We start from the raw sequence: 24,319 nt of genomic DNA, 5'->3' as shown, positions 1-24,319 counted from the left end.
ATCCCTGGAATGGTTGAGGACTCTGGGTCTGTACTCGTTGGAGTTTAGAAGGATGAGGGGCGGGGGTGTGGGTTGATCTTATTAAAACTTACAGGATACTGCGAGGCCTGGATAGAGTGGACGTGGAGAGGATGTTTCCACTGGTAGGAAAAACTTCCACTCCATCTGACGAAGGAGCAGCGCTCCGAAAGCTAATGGTATTTGCTACCAAATAAACCTGTTGGACTTTAACCTGGTGTTGTTAAAACTCCTACTGTGTTCACCCCAGTCCAACGCCGGCATCTCCACATCAGGAAAAACTAGAACCAGAGGGCACAACCTCAGGCTAAAGGGATGATCCTTTAAAACAGAGATGAGGAGGAATTTCTTCAGCCAGAGAGTGGTGAATCTGTGGACATCTTTGCCGCACAAGGCTGTGGAGGCCAGGTCATTGAGTGTCTTTAAGACAGAGATAGATAGGTTCTTGATTAATAAGGGGATCGGGGGTGATGGGGAAAAGGCAGGAGAATGGGGATGAGAAAAATATCAGCCATGATTGAATGGCGGAGCAGACTCGATGGGCCGAGTGGCCTAATTCTGCTCCTATGTCTTATGATCTAACTCGAAAGTACAAAAACAGAAAATGCTGGAAAATCTCAGCAGGTCTGGCAGCATCTGTGGAGAGAGAACAGAGCCAACGTTTCGAGTCTGGATAACCCTTCGTCAAACGATTCAGGCAGAAAAGTAACCAAGTAGAGAATTGCATTTATATAGCGCCTCTCACAACTCAGGATGTTGCAAAGCGTTTTACAGCCAATAAAGTACTTTTGAGGTGCAGGCAGTGGTATTATCGCGAGACTATTACTCCAGAAACTTGGCCAATGTTCTGGGGGACCCGGGTTCGAATCCCGCCACGGCAGATGGTGGAATTTGAATTCAAAATATAAAATATCTGGAATTAAGAATCTACTGATGGCCATGAAACCATTGTAGATTGTCGGAAAAACCCATCTGATTCACTGATGTCCTTTAGGGAAGGAAATCTGCCGTCCTTACCCGGTCTGGCCTACATGTGACTCCAGAGTCACAGCAATGTGGTTGACTCTCAACTGCCCTCTGAAATGGCCGAGTGCGACACTCAGTTCAAGGGGCGATTAGGGATGGGTAATAAATCCTGACCCAGCCCACATCCCATGAATGAATAAAAATAAGTCACTGTAGCAATGTAGGAAATGTTGAAACACAGCAAGCTCCCACGATGTGATTATTGTGATTCTTTAAGTTTATTTATTCGTGTCACAAGTTGGCTTACATTAACACTGCAATGAAGTATCTGTGAAAGTCCCCTAGTCGCCACACACCAGCGCCTGTTCGGATAAACTGAAGGAGAATTTAGCACGGCCAATGCACCCTAACTAGCACGTCTTTCGGATGGTGGGAGGAAACCGGAGCACCCAGAGGAAACCCATGCAGACACGGGGAGAAGGTGCAGACTCCGCACAGACAGTGACCCAAGCTGTGAATTGAACCCGGGACCCTGGCGCTGTGAGGCAGCAGTGCTAACCACTGTGCCGCCCTCAGAAAGCATCCTTTCCATATGTATCACAGCTTGGTATGGGCTCCTGCTCTGACCAAGACCGCAAGAAACTACAAAAGGTTGTGAATGAAGCCCAATCCATCACGCAAACCAGCTTCCGGCCACACTCCGGCGCCTGTTTGGGTACACTGAGGGAGAATTTAGCACGGCCAACGCACCCTAACCAGCACGTCTTTCCGACTGTGGGAGGAAACCGGAGCACCCGGAGGAAACCCATGCAGACACGGGGAGGACGTGCAGACTCCGCACAGACAGTGACCCAAGCGGGGAATCGAACCCGGGTCCCTGACGCTGTGAGGCAGCAGTGCCAACCACTGTGCCAGCGTGCCGCCCTATTGATTGAGGGATGAATAGTACCGAGCGCAGCCAGGCAGAACGCCCCTGCTCATCTTGAAAATAGTGGTTGTGGGATCTTTTAAAGTAAAGTTTATTTATTAGTGCCACAAGTAAGGCTTACATTAACACTGCAGTGAAGTTACTGTGAAATTCCCCTTTTATGTCTCCATGCGAGGGTACATAGAATCACAGAATCCCTACAGTGCAGAAGGAGGCCATTCGGCCCATCGAGTCTGCACCGACCACAATCCCACCCAGGTCCTATCCCCATAACCCCATGCATTTACACTAGCTAGTCCCTCTAACCCTAAGGGGCAATTTAGCACGGCCAATCCACCTAACCCGCACATCTTTGGGCTGTTGGAGGAAACCGGAGCACCCGGAGGAAACCCACACAGACACGGGGAGAACGTGCAAACTCTGCACAGAGAGTCACCCAAGCTGGGAATCGAACCCGGGTCCCTGGAGCTGTGAGGCAGCAGTGCCAACCACTGTGCCACCGTGCCCTAAGTAAAAGGACTTTGGTGAAGGGGCTTATGCCCCCAAAGATGTGGAGATGCCGGCGTTGGACTGTGGTGGGCACAGTAAGAAGTCCCACAACACCAGGTTAAAGTCCAACAGGTTTATTTGGTAGCACGAGCTTTCGGAGCGCCGCTCCTTCATCACCTGAAGAAGGAGTGACACTCCGAAAGCTCGTGCTACCAAATAAACCTGTTGAGACTTTAACCTGGTGTTGTGGGACTTCTTACTTCGAAGGTGTGTTGCAGAGAGTGACACCCATGAAAGAATGAATAAGTGTCGTCATTGGTGCAATATGAAGAAAGAGGGAGCACTCGGGTGGCGCAGACACCCAGTGGCCCGTGGTGCTTTCTGGGCCGGACATTGCCAAGAGCCAGTGTCACTGGAGAATGAAGGAAGGGGGAAGAGGAGGCAGCAATCCTTCCCATCGCTGGCCCACCCATGTGAGGAGATCTCCCTCTAGAGGTGCTTGGGACTCCGGGTTCTTGCAGCACTTCTGCGAGTGACTCCTCCCTCACTGGCAGCCCACAGCGGGGAGAGGAGGGGGGGGGATTGGAGGGTCGAGCCAAATTCCCGTCCTCCTCCCACAGCAGCAGATCACGAGCGGAGCAGCTGATGCTGCAGTGGGCGGCAGTTCTGGGGGCGGGAAACGGGAACACAGATATTGGCTTGTGGAGCTGGAAGGTCACCTGCGAAACTTGCTTTCTCGATGCTGAATTGAGGTCTGCATCATGTGCCACTCAGATGACTGCAAAAATGTGACACAAAGTCTAAATGTGTCACCAAGGCTAAATCTGACTCCTGTTTACATTCTGTCTCGCCCACACACCAGAGACAGCTGGCATGGTGTAACATACAACTGGTTGATTTACCTGTGTTTTATATCTACAGCTACTGACAGTCATCAAAGTACATTTTTCTCTGAGACACTGGCACCAACTATTTAAAAGTTGCAGGATCACGGCGAGTGTGTCATTGTCTGAGTGGATCCCTAGAAATAGGCCACTAATTATGGGGCTTCCAGAGATGTGCCAGTAAATGAGAGGGTCTCCAGACTCTGTCAGTATTTGTCAGGGTTCCTGTGTCAGTATTTGACAGGGTTCCTGTGTCAGTATTTGTCAGGGTTCCCGTGTCAGTATTTGTCAGGGTTCCTGTGTCAGTATTTGACAGGGCTCCTGTCTCAGTATTTGACAGGGTTCCTGTGTCAGTATTTGACAGGGTCTGTGTGTCAGCATTTGTCAGGGTTCCTGTGTCAGTATTTGTCAGGGCTCCTGTGTCAGTATCTGTCAGGGTGTGTGTGTCAGTATTTGACAGGGTCTGTGTGTCAGTATTTGACAGGGTTCCTGTGTCAGTATTTGTCAGGGTCAGTGTGTCAGTATCTGACAGGGTCTGTGTGTCAGTATTTGTCAGGGTTCCTGTGTCAGTATTTGACAGGGTTCCTGTGTCAGTATTTGACAGGGTTCCTGTGTCAGTATTTGTCAGGGTTCCTGTGTCAGTATTTGTCAGGGTTCCTGTGTCAGTATTTGACAGGGACTGTGTGTCAGTATTTGTCAGGGTTCCTGTGTCAGTATTTGTCAGGGTTCCTGTGTCAGTATTTGTCAGGGTTCCTGTGTCAGTATTTGACAGGGTTCCTGTGTCAGTATTTGACAGGGTTCCTGTGTCAGTATTTGTCAGGGTTCCTGTGTCAGTATTTGACAGGGTTCCTGTGTCAGTATTTGACAGGGTTCCTGTGTCAGTATTTGTCAGGGTTCCTGTGTCAGTATTTGTCAGGGTTCCTGTGTCAGTATTTGACAGGGTTCCTGTGTCAGTATTTGTCAGGGTTCCTGTGTCAGTATTTGACAGGGTTCCTGTGTCAGTATTTGACAGGGTTCCTGTGTCAGTATTTGTCAGGGTTCCTGTGTCAGTATTTGTCAGGGTTCCTGTGTCAGTATTTGACAGGGTTCCTGTGTCAGTATTTGTCAGGGTTCCTGTGTCAGTATTTGACAGGGTTCCTGTGTCAGTATTTGACAGGGTTCCTGTGTCAGTATTTGTCAGGGTTCCTGTGTCAGTATTTGACAGGGTTCCTGTGTCAGTATTTGACAGGGTTCCTGTGTCAGTATTTGACAGGGACTGTGTGGTGGAGGCAGATTCAGTCAGGGATCTTAGGAGGGAGTTGGACTGTTATCTGAAAAGGAAGAATGCTCAGGGTTACGGGGCAGAAGCTGGAGGGTGAATTGTCTCCTTCAGGGAGACAGCAGCTCAGACAATCACCAGCAGAACGGGCTCCTTCTGCGCTGCGACCATTCTGAGACTCTAAGGTCATCAGACTGAAACATTTACAGCCTCGCTCGTCCCAAAATTGTAAAATCCCGCCCGAGGTTAACGCACCTGCCCATTGTCCGCCCCTCGCCCGCTCCGATTCCCGTGGTGGGCGGGACACTAAAATCTTGGCCATTACTTTCGTCTCCGTCGCCACAGGGGGCCAATTCTAACTGTTTGGAAATTTCAGGCCTTAGGTCGGTGGCTGCGACTTTAGCAAAGGTTTGCAACCAAACAGCAGCTGGAGTGTAAGAGGCGAGTGCTCGACGTGCGACTTTCTTCTGGAGGTATTTGAAGCCAACCTGTGACATCGTTGGTGCAGATTTATAGCATTCGCTGTTTAACAACAACACCATAGCGGCTCATTCTGTGTGAAAGTGTGCGTGTTTGCCCACCTCAAACCTGAAAGTCTATGTTCACATGAAGTAAACACTGTTTTTTAAAGTTTATTTGTTAGTGTCACAAGTAGGCTTACACTGCAATGAAGTTACTGTGAAAAAGTAATAGGCGTTGGTGGGCTTTCTTAACCTGTCGCGCCAGTATGGAGGGACCAGGACAGGTTTAAAGTTTATTTATTGGGGTCACAAGTAGGCTTACATTCACACTGCAATGAAGTTACTGTGAAAAAGTAATAGGCGTTGGTGGGCTTTCTTAACCTGTCGCGCCAGTATGGAGGGACCAGGACAGGTTTAAAGTTTATTTATTGGGGTCACAAGTAGGCTTACATTAACACTGCAATGAAGTTACTGTGAAAATCCCCCAGCCGCCACACTCCGGCGCTTGTTCGGATACACGGAGGGAGAATTTAGCATGGCCGATGTACCCCAACCAGCACGTCTTTCGGACTGTGGGAGGAAACCGGGTCACCCGGAGGAAACCCACGCAGACACGGGGAGAACGTGCAGACTCCGCACAGACAGTGACCCAAGCCGGGAATCGAACCCGGGTCCCTGGCGCTGTGAGGCAGCAGTGCTAACCGCTGTACCACGCTCTCGGGTGAGCTTGTGCAAAGGCAACAAGTCTGCAGATACTGCGCCTCGAGTACTTTCTGTTGCTGGAGATTAAACATTGCAAATAAATCTTCGTCTTTCTTCATAGATTTGCGGTACAGACTACGTGATTTGTGTGGTAAATTTTTTATTCATTCGTGGGACATGGGCGTCGCTGGCTGACCAGCATTTATTGCCCATCCCTAGTTGCCCAAGGGCAGTGGCTCTGGAGTCACATGTAGGCCAGACCAGGTAAGGATGGCAGATTTCCTTCCCTAAAGGGGCATTAGTGAACCAGATGGGTTTTTCCGACAATGGGTCATCAGTAGATTCTTAATTCCAGATTTTTTTTATTGAATTCAAATTCCACCATCTGCCGTGGCGGGATTCGAACCCGGGTCCCCCAGAACATTAGCTGAGTTTCTGGATTAATAGTCTAGCGATAATACCACTAGGCCATCACCTCATCCAAATGATTACAAGTAAGAAGTCTCACAACACCAGGTTAAAATCCAATAGGTTTATTTGGAATCACGAGCTTTCGGAGCGCTGCTCCTTCATCGGGCGAGTATAAAGTTTGGAAATACAGATTTCAGCCACATCCCACTCACTCTGGGTATCTGTCGAACCTTGGAATGAAACAGCACAGGAGGAGGCTATTCGGACCATCTTTCCCATGCTGAACTTTTTATGCCAACGTATTAACAATTGCATCATTTGGCAATTACATTGCTAAGCCAATTTTTTAAAAATTCATTCATGGGATGTGGGCGTCACTGGCTGGGCCAACATTTATGGCCCCTCTCTGCGGGCATTTAAGAGGCAACCACATCGTTGTGGCTCTGGAGTCACGTGTAGGCCAGACCAGGTAAGGACGGCAGATTTCCTTCCCTAAAGGGACATCAGTGAACCAGATGGGTTTTTAGAGTCAGAGAGGTTTACAGCACGGAAGCAGGCCCTTCGGCCCAACTTGTCCATGCTGCCCTTTTTTTAAAAAAAACCCTAAGCTAGTCCCAATTGCCCGCATTCCCCTCTATACCCATTTTACACCAATCGACAATGGTTTCGTGGTCACCATTAGACTTTTAATTCCAGGGTTTTTTTTTTTGAAAAATTGAATTCAAATTTCACCATCTGCTGTGGTGAGAGTTGAACCTGGTTCCCCAGAGCATCACCCTGGGTTTCTGGATTACTAATCGAGTGATAATACCCCCTCCTCCCCATTGCTAAAGACGGGTGATGATCATTGGCTTAACGATAGATGGACACAGCTGAACAGTTGGGGCTGGGAGGGGGAATAGGAAGTGCAAAGATGTCCACATCTGTCCAAAGATGTGCGGGTTAGGTTGATTGGCCAGGTTAAAAAAAAAAAAATTGCCCCTTAGAGGCCTGAGATGCGTAGGTTAGAGGGATTAGCGGGTAAATATGTGGGGGTAGGGCCTGGGTGGGATTGTGGTCGGTGCAGACTCGATGGGCCGAATGGCCTCCTTCTGCACTGTAGGGTTTCTATGTTTCTATGATTCTGAGAATAAATTAGCTTCAGGTAAAGTCAAGCTTCAGATTCCTTCACCGTATACTATTACCGGTGTTAACACCACCCACCCTACTCCTACCCCATAGCGCTATTCTCCCCCCCTTCAAGTATTTACCCGATTCCCTTTTTAAAAGTTACTATTGCAGATCTCAGCATCGCTGTGCAAAAAGATAAATTGAGGACATAAGAAATAGGAGTAGACCATTCGGTCCTTCGAACCTGCTCCCACCACTCAACATAATCATGGCTGACCTTCTGTCTGAACTCCACTTCCCAGCACGCTCCCCATATCCCTCGGTTCCAAGAGATTAAAACATCTTGGCCCTAACATATTCAGGAGAGTCGGTTAGCTCAGTTGGTTGGACGGCTGGTTCGTGATGCAGAGCTCCGCCAACAGCGCAGGTTCGATTCCCGTACCGGCTGAGGTTATCCATGTATTGTATTCCCATCAGTAGGAGCTTGCTGTGCAGAAAGTGAGCTTCCTACACTGCATCGGTGGGCGGCACAGTGGTTAACACTGCCGCCTCACAGCATTAGGGACCTGGGTTTGATTCCCGTCTTGGGTCACTGTCTGTGCGGAGTTCGTACATTCTCCCCACGTCTGCGTGGGTTTCCTCCCACAGTCCAAAACATGTGCGGGTTAGGTGGATTGGCCATGGTAAATTGCCCCTTAGTGTCAGGGGGACTAGCTAGGATAAATGTATGGGGATAGGATATTTATTTATTAGTGTCACAAGTAAGCTTACATTAACACTGCAATGAAGCTATTGTGAAAATCCCCTAGTCGCCACACTCCGGCGCCTGTTCGGGTACACTGAGGGAGAATTTAGCACGGCCAATGAACCCTAACCAGCATGTCTTTCAGACTGTGGGAGGAAACCTACACAGACACAGGGAGAATATGCAGACTCCGCACAGACAGTGACCTGAGCCAGGAATCGAACCCGGGTCCCCGGCGCTGTGAGGCAGCAGTGCTAACCCACTGTGCCACCTGTGGTTGGTGCAGTCTCGATGGGCCGAATGGCCTCCTTCTGCACTGTAGGGTTTCTGGGATTCTATGAACAATGATTGCATTTTCATTGGCTGTAAATCATTGAAAGGAGACGGAAAGGAATTTCATAGGAGACGAGTGATCGCAGTAAACGTGACTGTAAAACTTGAAACTTTCCTCACCAACTGCGATTCAACTCTGATCAGTTTCACTGTTACATATCTACATGTTGCAATGGTCCTATTGAGAGGAAAAGAAACATTTATGCTTATGTGGCACTTTACCTGGGAATTTGGCTGAAAAGAGACGTGCTGCCGAAGTTTTCCGTCGTGCACTCATCAGGAGTGCTAAATTTCCAAACAATCACAACGATTTATACTACGGGAGGGTGGTGATTGGTTGCTAAGTTGTCTCTGATTGGCCGAAGCAGTTGCCATGGAGAAAGCAATGGAAGGGAAACTATGGGCTCACCTGGATAGTTCAACAAAGGTGCAGGGCTGGAACATATTCCTTTTGTTTGCAGAGGGTGGGTTCCTTCGCATGAACGTGTGCACTTTGAGCAAGCATAAATGAGCCACATTACGAGCTCTACTGGTTATCTATAATTGGGTGCTACTCCGGAAACACCCACGGTATTTCAATTGCAAGAGATTGTACAGTTTAGTGCGTTACAGCTATAAAACTTCAACAGCTATTTATTGCACAGCAAGCTCCAATAAACCACAATGCTGAAAAAGAAAGCCAAGTCACCGAAGCTTTGTGCCTTGCACTCAACAGGACAAACACCAAATTTCAAACAATCACCGCAATTTGTACCACAGGAGAACTGGGTACTGATTGGCTGGCAAATCGACCAGGAGTTCCCCACTGCCTTCTCCATGGCAACGCTTCAGCCAATCAGAGTCAACTCGCCAATTAATCAGCACTCTTTTCTCCTGTAGTATAAATTGGGAAGCACGGTGGCACATTGGTTAGAACTGCTGCCTCCCAGCGCCAGGGACCCGGGTTCAATTCCCGGCTTGGGTCACTCTCTGTACGGAGTCTGCACGTTCTCCCCACGTCTGCGTGGGTTTCCTCCGGGTGCTCCGGTTTCCTCTCACAGTCCAAAAGACGTGCTGGTTAGGGTGCATTGGCCGTGCTAAATTCTCCCTCAGTGTACCCAAACAGGTGCCGGAGTGTGGCGACTAGGGGATTTTCACAGTAACTTCATTGCAGTGTTAATATAAGCCTCACTTGTGACGCTAATAAATAAATAAACTTTAATTTTAAACTTTAAAGCTTTGCAGGAGAAAAGGGTGCTGATTGGCTGGCAAGTTGACTAATTACCCAAGAGTTCCCCATGGCAACACCTCAGCCAATCAGAGTCAACTTGCTAATGAATCAGCACTCTCTCCTCCTGTAGTATAAATTGTGATCATTTGAAATTTGGTATTCTTGTATTTGTCCTGATGAGTGCAAGATGCTAAAATTTGGCAACATGTCCCACTTCTCAGCAATATTCAAGTATTGTAATGTCAAGCAAAAGTTAAATTAAGAGATTTCATAGAATTACAGAAACCCTACAGTGCAGATTCGGCCCAAGATCTGTACCCACTGGATGTTTCAAAAGGATCCCAGTCGTGTGTCCCTGACGGAGAGAGACACATTAAAGCATTCTTCACCGTATTATTCTTAGGAAGGAATGTTTATTTGCAGTCCCATTATGCCAGGTCGGATGGGCTGCCCCTGTACACACTTTTTAAAAAATAACCTCAGCGTTTTAATTTAGGAGTTTATATCAGGAGTTCATAGTCACTTTGCCCTTCGACCCTTGAGGCAGTTTCATCGGCACTCTCAAACCAGGTAGGCTAACTTCAGGGGACAAGTGTTGCCAAAACAAATCTGCCACTGGCCATAAAATATATATATTATATATAACCTGCGGGCTCTGAAGATCATAAATGGACCCCAAGCTTGGTTACGATTTCTGCTCAACAATTACCGGTTCCGACAGCTTCTGCATGCTCAGTTCGTGGGCTAATTCCTCGGCATAAACCTTAAACAGCGGCACTGGATCCTGAAAAACAATTTTCAGAAAGATGTTAAGTTCGCCCCGCACGATGCTTGTCATCGCCAGCGATTTCGGTCACTTAGAGTTCAATTGCTTTATTTTTGTCAGCGAGCGGCAGCGAGTTGGACACCCAAAGGGGGCTTTAAGTGGCAGCGGAGGGGCACACAAGGCATTCCGACATCCTTAAAAAAAACTGGGATGCTTCGGAGTACTGTCACATATTGTGTTTGACACTTCAAATAAACAGCCTTTCCTGGCAACTGCACTTTACGCTGCCTTGGGAAAAGCAGCCAGCATAATCAAGCACCCCACGCACCCCGGACAGTCTCTCTTCCATTGGGAACAAAGAACAAAACAAAGAAAAAGAACAAAGAAAATTACAGCACAGGAACAGGCCCTTTGGCCCTCCAAGCCTGCATGCTGCCCGACTGAACTAAAACCCCCTACCCTTCCGGGCACCATATCCCTCTATTCCCATCCTATTCATGTATTTGTCCAGATGCCCCTTAAAAGTCACTGTCGTATCTGCTTCCTCTACCTCCCCCGGCAACGAGTTCCAGGGACCCACTACTCTCTGTGTAAAAAAACTTGCCTCGTACATCTCCTTTAAACCTTGCCCCTCGCACCTTAAACCTGTGCCCCCGAGTAATTGACTCTTCCACCCTGGGGAAAAAGATACAAAAGTCTGAGATCACTTGCAAACAGACTCAAGAACAGCTTCTTCCCTGCTGCCATCAGACTTTTGAATGGACCTACCTTATATTAAGTTGATCTTGCTCTACACCCTAGCTATGACTGTAACACTACATTCTGCACTCTCTCCTTTCCTTCTCTATGAACGGTATACTTTGTCTGTAAAGCGCGCAAGAAACAATACTTTTCACTGTATCCCAATACATGTGACAATGATAAATCAAATCAAAGTCTGAGGTCACGTACCAACCGACTCAAGAACAGCTTCTTCCCTGCTGCCGTCAGACTTTTGAATGGATCTACCTCGCACTAAGTTGATCTTTCTCTAGACCCTAGCTATGACTGTAACACTACATTCTGCACTCTCTCATTTCCTTCTCTATGAACGGTATGCTGAATAGCGCGCAAGAAACAATACTTTTCATGTATGCTAATACATGTGACAATAATGAATCAAACAATGCTGATGCTTAATCCAGTCAGAATGACCTGAACTTGCTTTTCATAATTCTGTATATAAATGATCAAGTTCGTAGAATAACCCACACAGGAGGCCGTTCTGCCCATCGTGCCTCTGCCAGCTCTTTGGCCAATTTGAATCTTTTCACCAGGTCTTTCTCCATAGCCCACTTTGAATATAACCTCCAGCCGACAGTATTGAAGAGAGGAGGCAGTGGCCGGCGCGGGGTTAAAGGTTCAGTTGGAATATTAACCCTTACCCGCTTCTCCAGCAGCCTCTGTTTCTCCACGGCTTCCTCGAGGCTCAGGCCGATCCAGTCCGCCTCCTCTTCAGGAATGACAAACTCCTGCCACACAAAGAAATTCCGCATCAGTTTATCATCGAATCCCTACAGTACAGGAGGCCATTCAGCCCATCGAGTCTGCACCAACTCGCCACAAGAGCATCTTACCCAGGCCCACCGCAAGTATTTACCCTGCTAATCCACCTAACCTGCCCATCTTTGGACACTAAGGGGCAATTTAGCATGGCCAATCCACCTAACCTGCACATCCCGGGACACTAAGGGGCAATTTAGCATGGCCAATCCACCTAACCTGCACATCTTTGGACACCAAGGGGCAATTTAGCATGGCCAATCCACCTAACCTGCACATCTTTGGACACCAAGGGGCAATTTAGCATGGCCAATCCACCTAACCTGCCCATCTTTGGACACTAAGGAGCAATTTAGCACGGCCAATCCACCTAACCTGCACATCTTTGGACACTAAGGGACAATTTAGCATGGCCAATCCACCTAACCTGCCCATCTTTGGACACTAAGGAGCAATTTAGCACGGCCAATCCACCTAACTCGCACATCTTTGGACAGTAAGGGGCAATTTACCTTGGCCAATCCACCTAACCTGCACATCTTTGGACACCAAGGGCGGCACGGTAGCACAGTGGTTAGCACTGCTGCTTCACAGCTCCAGGGTCCCGGGTTCGATTCCTGGCTCGGGTCACTATCTGTGTGATGATTAGGTGACCTGATGTGCAGGTTAGGTGGATTGGCCATGCTAAATTGCCCCTTGGTGTCCAAAGATGTGCAGGTTAGATTGATTGGCCAGGTTACAAATTGTCCCCGAGATGCGTAGTTAGAGGGATTAGCGGGTAAATATGTGGGGGTAGGGCCTGGGTGGGATTGTGGTCGGTGCAGACTCGATGGGCCAAATGGCCTCCTTCTGCACTGTAGGATTTCTATGATTTCTTTCTATGACTAAGGAGCAATTTACCATAACCAATCCACCTAACCTGCACATCTTTGGAGTGTGGGAGGAAACCGGAGCACCCGGAGGAAACCCACGCAGACACGGGGAGAACGTGCAGACTCCACACAAACAGTGACCCAAGGCCGGAATTGAACCTGGGTCCTTGGCGCTGTGAGGCAGCAGTGCTAACCCACTGTGCCGCCCCAGATCAGTCTGGATCTCATCAGACCCTGGAAGGGAAGGCTTGAGGGGCTGAACAGCCTCCTCCTGTTCCCACCTTTAAATGTCCAACATCTCCCAATCCGCAGCTCCCCCGTCATTCCTCTCTGCTCCAAGGAGAATGACTTCAGTCTGCACTCGACTGATCCCGGAAGGATCCCCTCGTTTTAAGGCTAGCGGCTGCTATCTCAATCCTGAGTCTGGGTAACCGTACCTTATACTTCTCGTAGATGCGTTCCCGTTTTGCTGCATCCTCGGGGTAAAGCTCAGTGTCCTTGCGAGCGAGTCTCAGCAGCATTGCACGCTTCAGATCCACTCCCAGCTTTGAATTCAGGTCCACCTTGGGAGTCTGGAGAACGATCGGTGTCAAAAAAAAATAATTAATTAAAAACAAGCTCCAGTGGGCAGTCAGGTTCATTCAATAATCCCAGAGCATTCCGATGTACGTGCAGACACTCTGGACGCAGTACTGAGGGAGCGCCGCACTGTGGGGATAACATCTGCTCGATTGAGTGGGAGTAAAAGATTCCCTGGTCACTAGCTGAGAAACAAGGACACAATAAATCCTCTGTGTCCTGCCACTAATATTTATACCTCAGCTACAACTGTTATAGAGTCATAGAGGTTTACAGCATGGAAACAGGCCCTTCGGCCCAACTTGTCCATGCCGCCCTTTTTTTAAACCCCTAAGCTAGTCCCAATTACCCGCATTTGGCCCATATCCCTCTCTACCCATCTTACCCATGTAACTCTAAATGCTTTTTAAAAGACAAAATTGTACCCGCCTCTACTACTACCTCTGGCAGCTCGTTCCAGACACTCACCACCCTCTGTGTGAAAAAATTGCCCCTCTGGACACCTTTGTATCTCTCCCCTCTCACCTTAAACCTATGCCCTCTAGTTTTAGACTCCCCTCCCTTTGGGAAAAGATATTGACTATCTACCTTGTCTATGCCCCTCATTATTTTATAGACCTCTATAAGATCACCCCTCAGCCTCCTACGCTCCAGAGAAAAAAGTCCCAGTCTGTCCAGCCTCTCCTTATAACTTAATCCATCAAGTCCTGGTAGCATCCTAGTAAATCTTTTCTGCACTCTTTCTAGTTTAATAATATCCTTTCTATAATCGGGTGACCAGAAGTGTAGACAGTAATGGATCTTCCAACCAATCGTTCGAGGTCAGAGACAAGAGCAAAAAGGAGGTTAATTTCCTCCCTAAATCTCTGAGTCTCTCTCTGCTCCTTTGAGACATTCCTTAAAATTTACCAATCCGATAGTCCAGTGGTCCCACTGTCTCTCAAATCCCAGAATCCCACCCCCCCCCCTCCCCATTGCCGCTATCATTCACCGTAACAACACAAAGGTAAATGTGGGTTGGAACTGAGGGGGAACGGCACCATTCCGTGATCGATAAGACTACCAGACAGCCCGATTCCCTACTTTATAAAACTTCACAGGAAAACAGAATTATCACGGTACAGGAGGCCATTCGGCCCATTGGGTCTCCCCAATGGGAGCATCGTGACTTAGTGCCATTCCCCTGCCTTTTCCCCGGACCCCTGCACATTGTTTATGTCCAATGCCCTTTTAACTGCCTTGGTTGAACCTGCCTCCACCACTTGCAGGCAGTGCGTTCCAGACCCTAACAACTCGCGGCATGCGACAGTAGTCAGTCAGTCAGTATCCGTCAGTCAGTCAGTGTCCGTCAGTCAGTCAGTGTCCGTCAGTCAGTCAGTGTCCGTCAGTCAGTCAGTGTCCGTCAGTCAGTCAGTGTCCGTCAGTCAGTCAGTATCCGTCAGTCAGTCAGTGTCCGTCAGTCAGTCAGTATCCGTCAGTCAGTCAGTATCCGTCAGTCAGTCAGTATCCGTCAGTCAGTCAGTATCCGTCAGTCAGTCAGTGTCCGTCAGTCAGTCAGTGTCCGTCAGTCAGTCAGTATCCGTCAGTCAGTCAGTATCCGTCAGTCAGTCAGTGTCCGTCAGTCAGTCAGTGTCCGTCAGTCAGTCAGTATCCGTCAGTCAGTCAGTATCCGTCAGTCAGTCAGTATCCGTCAGTCAGTCAGTATCCGTCAGTCAGTCAGTATCCGTCAGTCAGTCAGTATCCGTCAGTCAGTCAGTATCCGTCAGTCAGTCAGTGCCCGTCCTGTCCCGTCCGGTTGAACAGGTCATATGTACCACAAACAATCCTTTTAAGATGTGAGGTAGTGCGGTAATCTTAAAGGGACCACTCAGAGCGGCAAACAGACCCACACTCGAAACAGAAAGATGAGTGAGGGCATTGCTGCAAACATGCCTTGCGCCTGTGACTGCCTCAAAGTCATTATGCAGGGGCAAATTATTACTAAAGGGTTTGTTCTGTCTATTTCCACAGGGAGGGGGTTGGAATGGGAGGCAGTGAGTGTGATCTTTCAGCAAAGTGTCCTCAGTGCTGGGGAATTGAATGATGATGTCGGTCTCACTGTCTCTCTCTCTCCCCCCAACCCCCCCCCCCCCACCACCCCACCACCCCCCCACCCCACACACACCCCCCCCCCCCCCCAACACCCACAAACCACCGCCCGACTTCCTTAGTTCTGAGCCTCGAGAAGGGAAAGAGAGAACAGCCACCTGACCAAACTCCCATCAATCCAAGAAGCCCTAACCTTCAAGATGTAGAAGTCAAAACCGTAGCAAGCGTCCACCAAGTCCAGAGTCCGCATGGTCACCTGGATGGTGAAGGTTTTGTCCAGGATTTCGCTGTAAAGCTCTCGCACAAACAACTGCGGTTTCCACGTCTTCCTCAGCCGTGTGGAGAGCTGCAGAGGAGGCAAACAGAGAACAGGCCGTTACAGTCTGACGCTGCTCCCAGCCGGGACAGTCTGACGCTGCCCCCAGCCGGGACAGTCTGACGCTGCCCCCCAGCCGGGACAGTCTGACGCTGCCCCCAGCCGGGACAGTCTGACGCCGCTCCCAGCCGGGACAGTCTGACGCTGCCCCCAGCCGGGACAGTCTGACACCGCCCCCAGCCGGGACAGTCTGACGCTGCCCCCCAGCCGGGACAGTCTGACGCTGCTCCCAGCCGGGACAGTCTGACGCTGCCCCCAGCCGGGACAGTCTGACACCGCCCCCAGCCGGGACAGTCTGACGCTGCTCCCAGCCGGGACAGTCTGACGCTGCCCCCAGCCGGGACAGTCTGACACCGCCCCCAGCCGGGACAGTCTGACGCTGCCCCCAGCCGGGACAGTCTGACGCTGCCCCCAGCCGGGACAGTCTGACGCTGCCCCCAGCCGGGACAGTCTGACGCCGCTCCCAGCCGGGACAGTCTGACGCTGCTCCCAGCCGGGACAGTCTGACGCTGCCCCCAGCCGGGACAGTCTGACGCTGCCCCCCAGCCGGGACAGTCTGACGCTGCCCCCAGCCGGGACAGTCTGACGCTGCCCCCCAGCCGGGACAGTCTGACGCTGCCCCCAGCCGGGACAGTCTGACGCTGCCCCCCAGCCGGGACAGTCTGACGCCGCACCCAGCCGGGACAGTCTGACACCGCCCCCAGCCGGGACAGTCTGACGCTGCCCCCAGCCGGGACAGTCTGACGCTGCCCCCCAGCCGGGACAGTCTGACGCCGCACCCAGCCGGGACAGTCTGACGCCGCACCCAGCCGGGACAGTCTGACGCTGCTCCCAGCCGGGACAGTCTGACGCTGCCCCCAGCCGGGACAGTCTGACGCCGCCCCCAGCCGGGACAGTCTGACGCTGCTCCCAGCCGGGACAGTCTGACGCTGCCCCCCAGCCGGGACAGTCTGACGCTGCCCCCAGCCGGGACAGTCTGACGCTGCCCCCCAGCCGGGACAGTCTGACGCTGCCCCCAGCCGGGACAGTCTGACGCTGCCCCCCAGCCGGGACAGTCTGACGCTGCCCCCCAGCCGGGACAGTCTGACGCTGCCCCCCAGCCGGGACAGTCTGACGCTGCTCCCAGCCGGGACAGTCTGACGCTGCCCCCAGCCGGGACAGTCTGACGCTGCTCCCAGCCGGGACAGTCTGACGCTGCCCCCCAGCCGGGACAGTCTGACGCCGCTCCCAGCCGGGACAGTCTGACACCGCTCCCAGCCGGGACAGTCTGACGCTGCCCCCAGCCGGGACAGTCTGACGCTGCTCCCAGCCGGGACAGTCTGACGGTGCAGCGAGTGAGCCGCACACACAAATGTACCTTAACCAATTCACACCCTACCTAATTCAGGCCTACTGCACACCACCCGATTTCCATCGCTCCCCCCCCTGCCGGTCATCGAACTGTGGAACCCCACCCCTCCCATCCGTCTTGGCAGCCCATAAACTCTGGAATCTGGAATCCTCTGCGCCACCCCCCCCTCCCCCCGCTCATCTTCTCCACCTCAGCCCCCTCTTATACTCCTTATCCACCTATCACTGTGTGGCCACATTTGCCTACAACTCCATTTTCAAGTTTGCTGACGACACCACCGTAGTGGGTCGGATCTCAAACAATGACGAGACGGAGTTACAGGAATGAGGTAGAGAATCTGGTGAACTGGTGCGGTGACAATAATCTCTCCCTCAGTGTCGACAAAGTGAAGGAGACATAGTTTGGGGGCAATGTCACTGGACTAGTAATACAGAGACCCCAGGATGATGCTCTTCAGGGAAACGGGTTCAAATCCCACCACGGCAGCTGGGGGAATTTAAACTCAACGAACAACACGGTAAACGGAAACGGAGTGTCGGAAAAACGGCACGGTAGCGCAGTGGTTAGCATTGCTGCTTCACAGCTCCAGGGTCCCGGGTTCGATTCCCGGCTTGGGTCACTGTCTGTGTGGAGTTTGCACGTTCTCCCCGTGTCTGCGTGGGTTTTCTCCGGGTGCTCCGGTTTCCTCCCACAGTCCAAAGATGTGCGGGTTAGGTTGATTGGCCAGGTTAAAAATTGCCCCTTAGAGTCCTGGGATGCGTAGGTTAGAGGGATTAGCGGGTAAATATGTGGGGGTAGGGCCTGGTTGGGATTGTGGTCGGTGCAGACTCGATGGGCCAAATGGCCTCCTTCTGCACCTGTACGGTTTCTATGATTTCTATGAACATCTGTAGTCGAAAACCCATCTCAGTGAAGGTGACCAGGTCTGATTTCAAGGAGAAATTAAGCTTATTTATTAGTTTCACAAGTAGGCTTACCGCAGAATCCCTACAGGTGCAGAAGGAGGCCATTCGGCCCATCCAGTCTGCACCGACCACAACCCCTTCCAGGCCCTATCCCCGTAACCCCACATATTTACCCCACTAATCGTTCTAACCTATGCATCCCGGGACACGAAAGGGCAATTTAGCATGGCCAATGCATCTGACCCGCACATCTTTGGAGTGTGGGAGGAAACCGGAGCACCCGGAGGAAACCCACACAGACATGGGGGAGAATGTGCAGACTCTGCACAGACAGTGACCCAAGCCGGGAATCGAACCCGGGTCCCTGGAGCTGTGAAGCAGCAGTGTGAACTATTGTGCCACCTGCTAGCTATTTAATTATGATGTGGAGATGCTGGCGTTGGACTGGGGTGAATACAGTAAGAGTTTTAACAACACCAGGTTAAAGTCCAACAGGTTTATTTGGTAGCAAATGCCATTAGCTTTCGGAGTGCTGCTCCTTCTGACGAAGGAGCAGCGCTCCGAAAGCTAATGGCATTTGCTACCAAATAAACCTGTTGGACTTTAACCTGGTGTTGTTAAAACTCTAGCTATTTAATTAGACATAGCTCTTGGGGCTAAAGGGATCAATTGTCGGAAAAACCTACCTGGTTCACTAATGTCCCTTTAGGGAAGGAAATCTGCTGTCCTTACCCGGTCTGGTCTTCAGGTGACTCCAGAGCCCACAGCAATGGTTGACTCTCAACTGCCCTCTGAAATGGCCGTGCGAGACACTTTAACTGGGACACACACACACACACACACACAATCGTTGGCTTAAGCGATGCCAATTTTCTGTTTTTGCTTTTAATTCTTAAACGGGGATGTGGGTGTCGCTGGCAAGGCCAGCATCAGTGAGCCAGTTTTTAACAATCGATGATGGTTGCCATGGTCACCAGAGGCTAGCTTAATAATTTTAGATAGGGTGGCACGGTGGCACAGTGGTTAGCACTGCTGCTTCACAGCTCCAGGGACCTGGGTTCGAATCCCGGCTCGGGTCACTGTCTGTGCGGAGTTTGCACATTCTCCCCGTGTCTGCGTGGGTTTCCTCCGGGTGCTCCGGTTCCCTCCCACAGTCCGAAAGATGTGCGGGCGAGGTTGATTGGCCGTGCTAAATTGCCCCCGAGTGTCCCGGGATGCATAGGTTCGAGGGGTTAGTGGGTAAATATGTAGAGATATGTGGATAGGGTGGGATTGTGGTCGGTGCAGACTCGATGGGCCGAATGGCCTCTTTCTGCACTGTAGGGATTCTATGATTTATCCATCGAGTTGAGATCGCTGCAGATGCCTTTGGTGAGTTGAACCCAAAGGTCACAAATCATTCACCTGGGCATCAGTCCAGAAGCCTCACAGGCTGTGCCCACATTCCCCCCCTCCCCCCCCCCCATTTCAAGATGCCTCTCGAATAGGAAGGAGGAAAAATGAATGCCGGAATTAGTCACCCCCGCAGGTCGTACCGCAACTCCGTTACCTTGTCATTGTTGGCGTATCTGAATCCTTGTACGTAACCCTCCCCGCCCCACAGCCCGCTCTGCGACTCCGGCGGGTAGTAGATGGGAATGGGCACGTCCTGCACGCGTTCCGGTTGCCCTGTGCGCGGGTTCCGTTTGTACTTAACCCCGTGGGGTTTGAAGTGGACGGGGGCTGGCTCCTGGGTCTCTCCGAGGGAGCGGAGGTAGTGAGCTGGTAAGCGAGCGTAGATTCCCTGCCTCAGTCGCAGGGCTTGCCAGATCCGCGGCGGGTACTTGTGGAGGGGCATCCTTCACCGAGACCTGGGGAGGAGGCAGAACAAGGCCAGTTCAGAGGAAGGGTACAATAACACAGACTCAACTCCTGCCTATCCCACTGCTAGTGCTGAATCCATGCAGCCAAGAGGTAGTGGGTTCGAATCCTGTTCCAGGAACTCAAACATAGACATAGTCATAGCGTGGAAACAGGCCCTTCGGCCCAACTTGTCCATGCCGCCCCTTTTTTTTAAAAACCCCTAAGCTAGTCCCAATTGCCCGCATTTGGCCCATATCCCTCTATACCCATCTTACCCATGTAACTGTCTAAACACGTTTTAAAAGACAAAATTGTACCCGCCTCTCCTACTACCTCTGACAGCTCGTTCCAGACACTCACCACCCTCTGTGTGAAAAAATTGCCCCTCTGGACCCTCTTGTATCTGTCACTCCCAGTGCAGTCCTGAGGGAGTGCTGCACAGTCAGAGATGCATCAGTCTGGGCCTCTGAAATTCCGAGTCGCAACGGCATTAGCAAAATGCTATCCCATCCCAAACGAGGGGTTAAAATGGAGACCTGGGTTGCCCTCCCACAGAGCAGGGGCGTTCTCCCCAGTGTCAAAGAACAGTACAGCACAGGAACAGGCCCTTCGGCCCGCCAAGCTTGTGCCAATCATGTTGTCCTATCTCGACCAAACGCCCGTATTCCTCAATTCCCCATCTGTTCATGTGTATCCAGATAAGTCTTAAATGTCGCTAATGTGTCTACCTCAACCACCTCACTTGGCAGCGCGTTCCAGGCCCCCAACACTCTCTTGGCCAATATTTGTCCTAAAACCAATACTCTGCATCTAATTATCTAACCCATCCATTCGATTGCTGTTTATGGGATCTTGCTGTGCCAAATCTGCCTGTCAGGTTTCTTACATTAAACTTCGTAAAAGTGCTTCGTCGGCTATTAAATGTTTTGGGACATCTTGAAGGACGCTATATAAATGCACATTCTTTCTTTCCACATCTGGGCTGCCAGCTTTCGGTGGGGGGGGGCAACTAGTTGGGTAGATCTTTCAAAGAGCTAGCACAGGCACAAAGGGCCAACAGCCTCCTTCCATGTAGGAATCCATGGAGACTTCCATAGACCGCGCCCCCATCTCCCCTCCGTCCCTATGCGAACCGATTCCTTCCCCCCTCTTCACAATTCAGCCTTGATGCAAGGGAATGGCAGAGCCAGGATTGAGGGGCTGAATGGCCTCCTCCTGTACCTGCATTCAAAGTGCAGGCAACCAGTGGGGCAGATCTGGAAACCCTACGACCCTGCCTTCAACATTGGCATGGGGGCACAGTGATTAGCACTACTGCCTCACGGCGCCAGGGACCCGGGTTCGATTCCCAATTTGGGTCACTGTCTGTGTGGAATCTGCACATTCCCCCCGTGTTTCCTCCCACAGTCCGAAAATTGTGCAGGTTAGGTGGATTGGCCTTGCTAAATTGTGTCAGGGGGACTAGCAGGGTAAATGTATGGGGTTATAGGGATAGGGCCTGGGTGGGATTGTGGTCGGTGCAGACTCGATGGGCCGAATGGCCTCCTCCTGCACTGTAGGATTCTATGATTCTCCCTCTCGCCTCCACTATTTTGGGTTCGGTGTCAGGGGCACTTGCACATGGGGAGGCATCATAAGACCATAAGACATAGGAGCAGAATTAGGCCATTCGGCCCATCGAGTCTGCTCCGCCATTCAATCATGGCTGATATTTTTCTCATCCCCATTCTCCTGCCTTTTCCCCACAACCCCTGATCCCCTTATTAATCAAGAACCTATCTATCTCTGTCTTAAAGACACTCAATGACCTGGCCTCCACAGCCTTCTGTGGCAAAGAGTTCCACAGATTCACCACTCTCTGGCTGAAGAAATTCCTCCTCATTCTGTTTTAAAGGATCGTCCCTTTAGCCTGAGGTTGTGCCCTCTGGTTCTAGTTTTTCCTACTCGTGGAAACATCCTCTCCACGTCCACTCTATCCAGGCCTCGCCATATCCTCCAAGTTTCAATAAGATCCCCCCCCTCCCTTCTAAACTCCAACAAGTACAGACCGAGTCCTCAACCGTTCCTCATAAACGACAAGCTCTTCATTCCAGGGATCATCCTGGTGAACCTCCTCTGGACCCTTTCCAAGGCCGGCACATCCTTCCTTAGATATGGGGCCCAAAACTGCTCACAATACTCCAAATGGGGTCTGACCCAGAGCCTTATACAGCCTCAGAAGTACATCCCTGCTCTTGTATTCTAGTAAGAAGTTTAACAACACCAGGTTAAAGTCCAACAGGTTTATTTGGTAGCAAACGCTACTAGCTTTTGGAACAGGCTGTCCCTTCATCAGGTGGAGTGGAGATCTGCTCACCTCACAGTGCACACAGAAAGACACCTATGCCCTGTTTGAGAGCAGATCTCCACTCCACCTGACGAAGGGGCAGCGCTCCGAAAGCTAGTGGCATTTGCTACCAAATAAACCTGTTGGGACTTTAATGTGGTGGTTGTGAGACTTCTTACTGTGTTTACCCCAATCCAACGCCGGCATCTCCACATCTTGTATTCTGGCCCTCTCGGCATGAACGCTAACATTGCATTTGTCTTCCTAACTGCCGACTGAACCTGCTCGTTAACCTTGAGAGGATCTTGAACCAGGACGCCCAAGTCCCTTTGTGCTTCCGATTTCCGAAGCATTTCCCCATTTGGAAAATAGTCTCTGCCTCCACTCCTTCTTCCAAAGTTCATAACCTCACACTTTTCCCGCATTGTGTTCCATCTGTCACTTCTTTGCCCACTCTCCTAGCCTGCCCAAGTCCTTCTGCAGCCCCCCCGCTTCCTCCCCTGTCCCTCTACATAGCTTTGTATCGTGGGGGCTATTCGGCTACAGTAGGCATCACATATTTTGTTTTCACCCCCCAATTCCCCCCCCCAACCCCCCAAATCCTTGGCTGACAATTCCAGCAAAGGGGGAGGAATGGGGGTCACTGACATCCCCCACTCCCACCCCCAGGGTCCTGAGGACCACAACTCCCCTCCCTTCCCTCCCTGAGGGCAGCCAGCTCAGGAGAGGCCGGTTTCCCGGCCCCAGAGGCCCCCACCAGCGGCAGAGGAGGCGTCCTTACCCTCCTCGGCTCCCTCACTCACTCGAGCCTCAGGCTTCTCCCCGCCCGCTAGGCCGCGCCTGCCGCTGACCGGATGTCCCGCCTTCCCCGCCCTCTGATTGGCCGCCGCGCGTGTCCATCACAGCGGAGGCCCCCGCCCCCTCCCCGGGAGGCCCCGCCTCTCCCCGCCCCACCCAGGGACCGTCTCAAAATTGGCCTCCCTGTTAACAGCGAGGGAGCGTCTCCAAATGACACCGGCTGCCAAAAAACGCAAAATCAATCAAATCATGGATTCATGAGTTAGGGGTGGCACAGTGGTTAGCAATGCTGCCTCACAGCGCCAGGGACGCGGTTTGAATCCCGGCACTGTCTGTGCGGAGTTTGCACATTCTCCCCGTGTCTGCGTGGGTTACCTTCCGGGCGCTCCAGTTTTCTCCCACACTCCAAAGATGTGCGGGTTAGGTGGATTGGGCGTGCTAAATTGCCCCTTAGTGTCCAAAGATGGGGGGATTAATGGGATAAATAGGGTTAGGGTTTGGGTAAGATGCTCTATTGTAGAGTTGGTGCAGACTCGATGGGCCGAATGGCCTCCTTCTGCACTGTAGGGATTCTGTGATTCATATTCATTGCAATCAATCAAGTGTTTATTAACAGTTGCTTGCTGGTACAGAGTTTGAGAATTTCTGGAAAAAGAGACATGTTGTTGAAGGACAGATACAAAAATACCAAATTGCAAAGGGAGTAACAATTGATACTGTGTAATTACAAGAGAAAATCACTGCGGATGCCAGAGATCGCTCCAGCACCGTCCGTTTATCTAAATTGATTTTTTTATGATTGGTTGGGAATTTGACTCTGGTTAGTCGAGACGTTGCCATAGAGAATACACCAGGGTACTCACACACACTCTCACATACACACACACACTCACACTCTCTTACACACTCACACTCACTCTCACATACACACACACACTCTTACACACACACTCTCACACACACTCTCACACACACTCACACACACACACTCTCTTACACACACACACACTCTTGCACACTCACTCACACACACACATACACATGCACACACACTCATACATACTGCCACACTCATACCCACACACTCTTACACATTCTTACACACACACACTCTCACACACACTCTCACACTCACACATACTGTCACACTCATACTCACACACTCTTACACACACACTCTCACACACACACTCTCACACACACTCTTGCACACTCACTCACACACACTCACACACTCACTCTCACACACACACTCTCACTCACACTCTTGCACACTCACTCACACACTTACACACACACTCTTACACACACACACTCTTGCACACTCGCTCACACACACTTACACACACACTCTCTTAC

General features: G+C 50.9%; 1 protein-coding gene across 2 annotated transcripts; it reads right to left on the bottom strand.

Moving 5' to 3' along the window:
* Positions 1–8,825: 8,825 nt before the first annotated feature.
* mrpl28 (mitochondrial ribosomal protein L28) lies at positions 8,826–23,039 on the bottom strand. 2 transcript variants are annotated; one of them, XM_078206239.1, is made up of 6 exons: positions 22,944–23,038; positions 19,544–19,844; positions 15,556–15,708; positions 13,133–13,267; positions 11,706–11,792; positions 8,826–10,299 (listed from the first exon to the last, which is right to left on the bottom strand). In XM_078206239.1, the coding sequence occupies exons 2-6, from the start codon at positions 19,829–19,831 to the stop codon at positions 10,201–10,203; spliced, it is 762 nt and encodes a 253-aa protein (XP_078062365.1). In that variant the 5' UTR covers positions 19,832–19,844; positions 22,944–23,038; the 3' UTR covers positions 8,826–10,200. The 2 variants fall into 2 exon arrangements, with proteins under 2 accessions (XP_078062365.1, XP_078062366.1); XM_078206240.1 differs by having other exon boundaries at positions 8,914–10,299; positions 22,966–23,039.
* Positions 23,040–24,319: the final 1,280 nt, after the last annotated feature.

The sequence above is a fragment of the Mustelus asterias genome, unplaced genomic scaffold (assembly GCF_964213995.1).
Source record: "Mustelus asterias unplaced genomic scaffold, sMusAst1.hap1.1 HAP1_SCAFFOLD_1376, whole genome shotgun sequence".
Taxonomy (NCBI): Eukaryota; Metazoa; Chordata; class Chondrichthyes; order Carcharhiniformes; family Triakidae; genus Mustelus; species Mustelus asterias.
The sequence above is the reverse complement of the archived record's forward strand: the minus strand, read 5'-3'. Positions and strand labels throughout refer to the sequence as shown.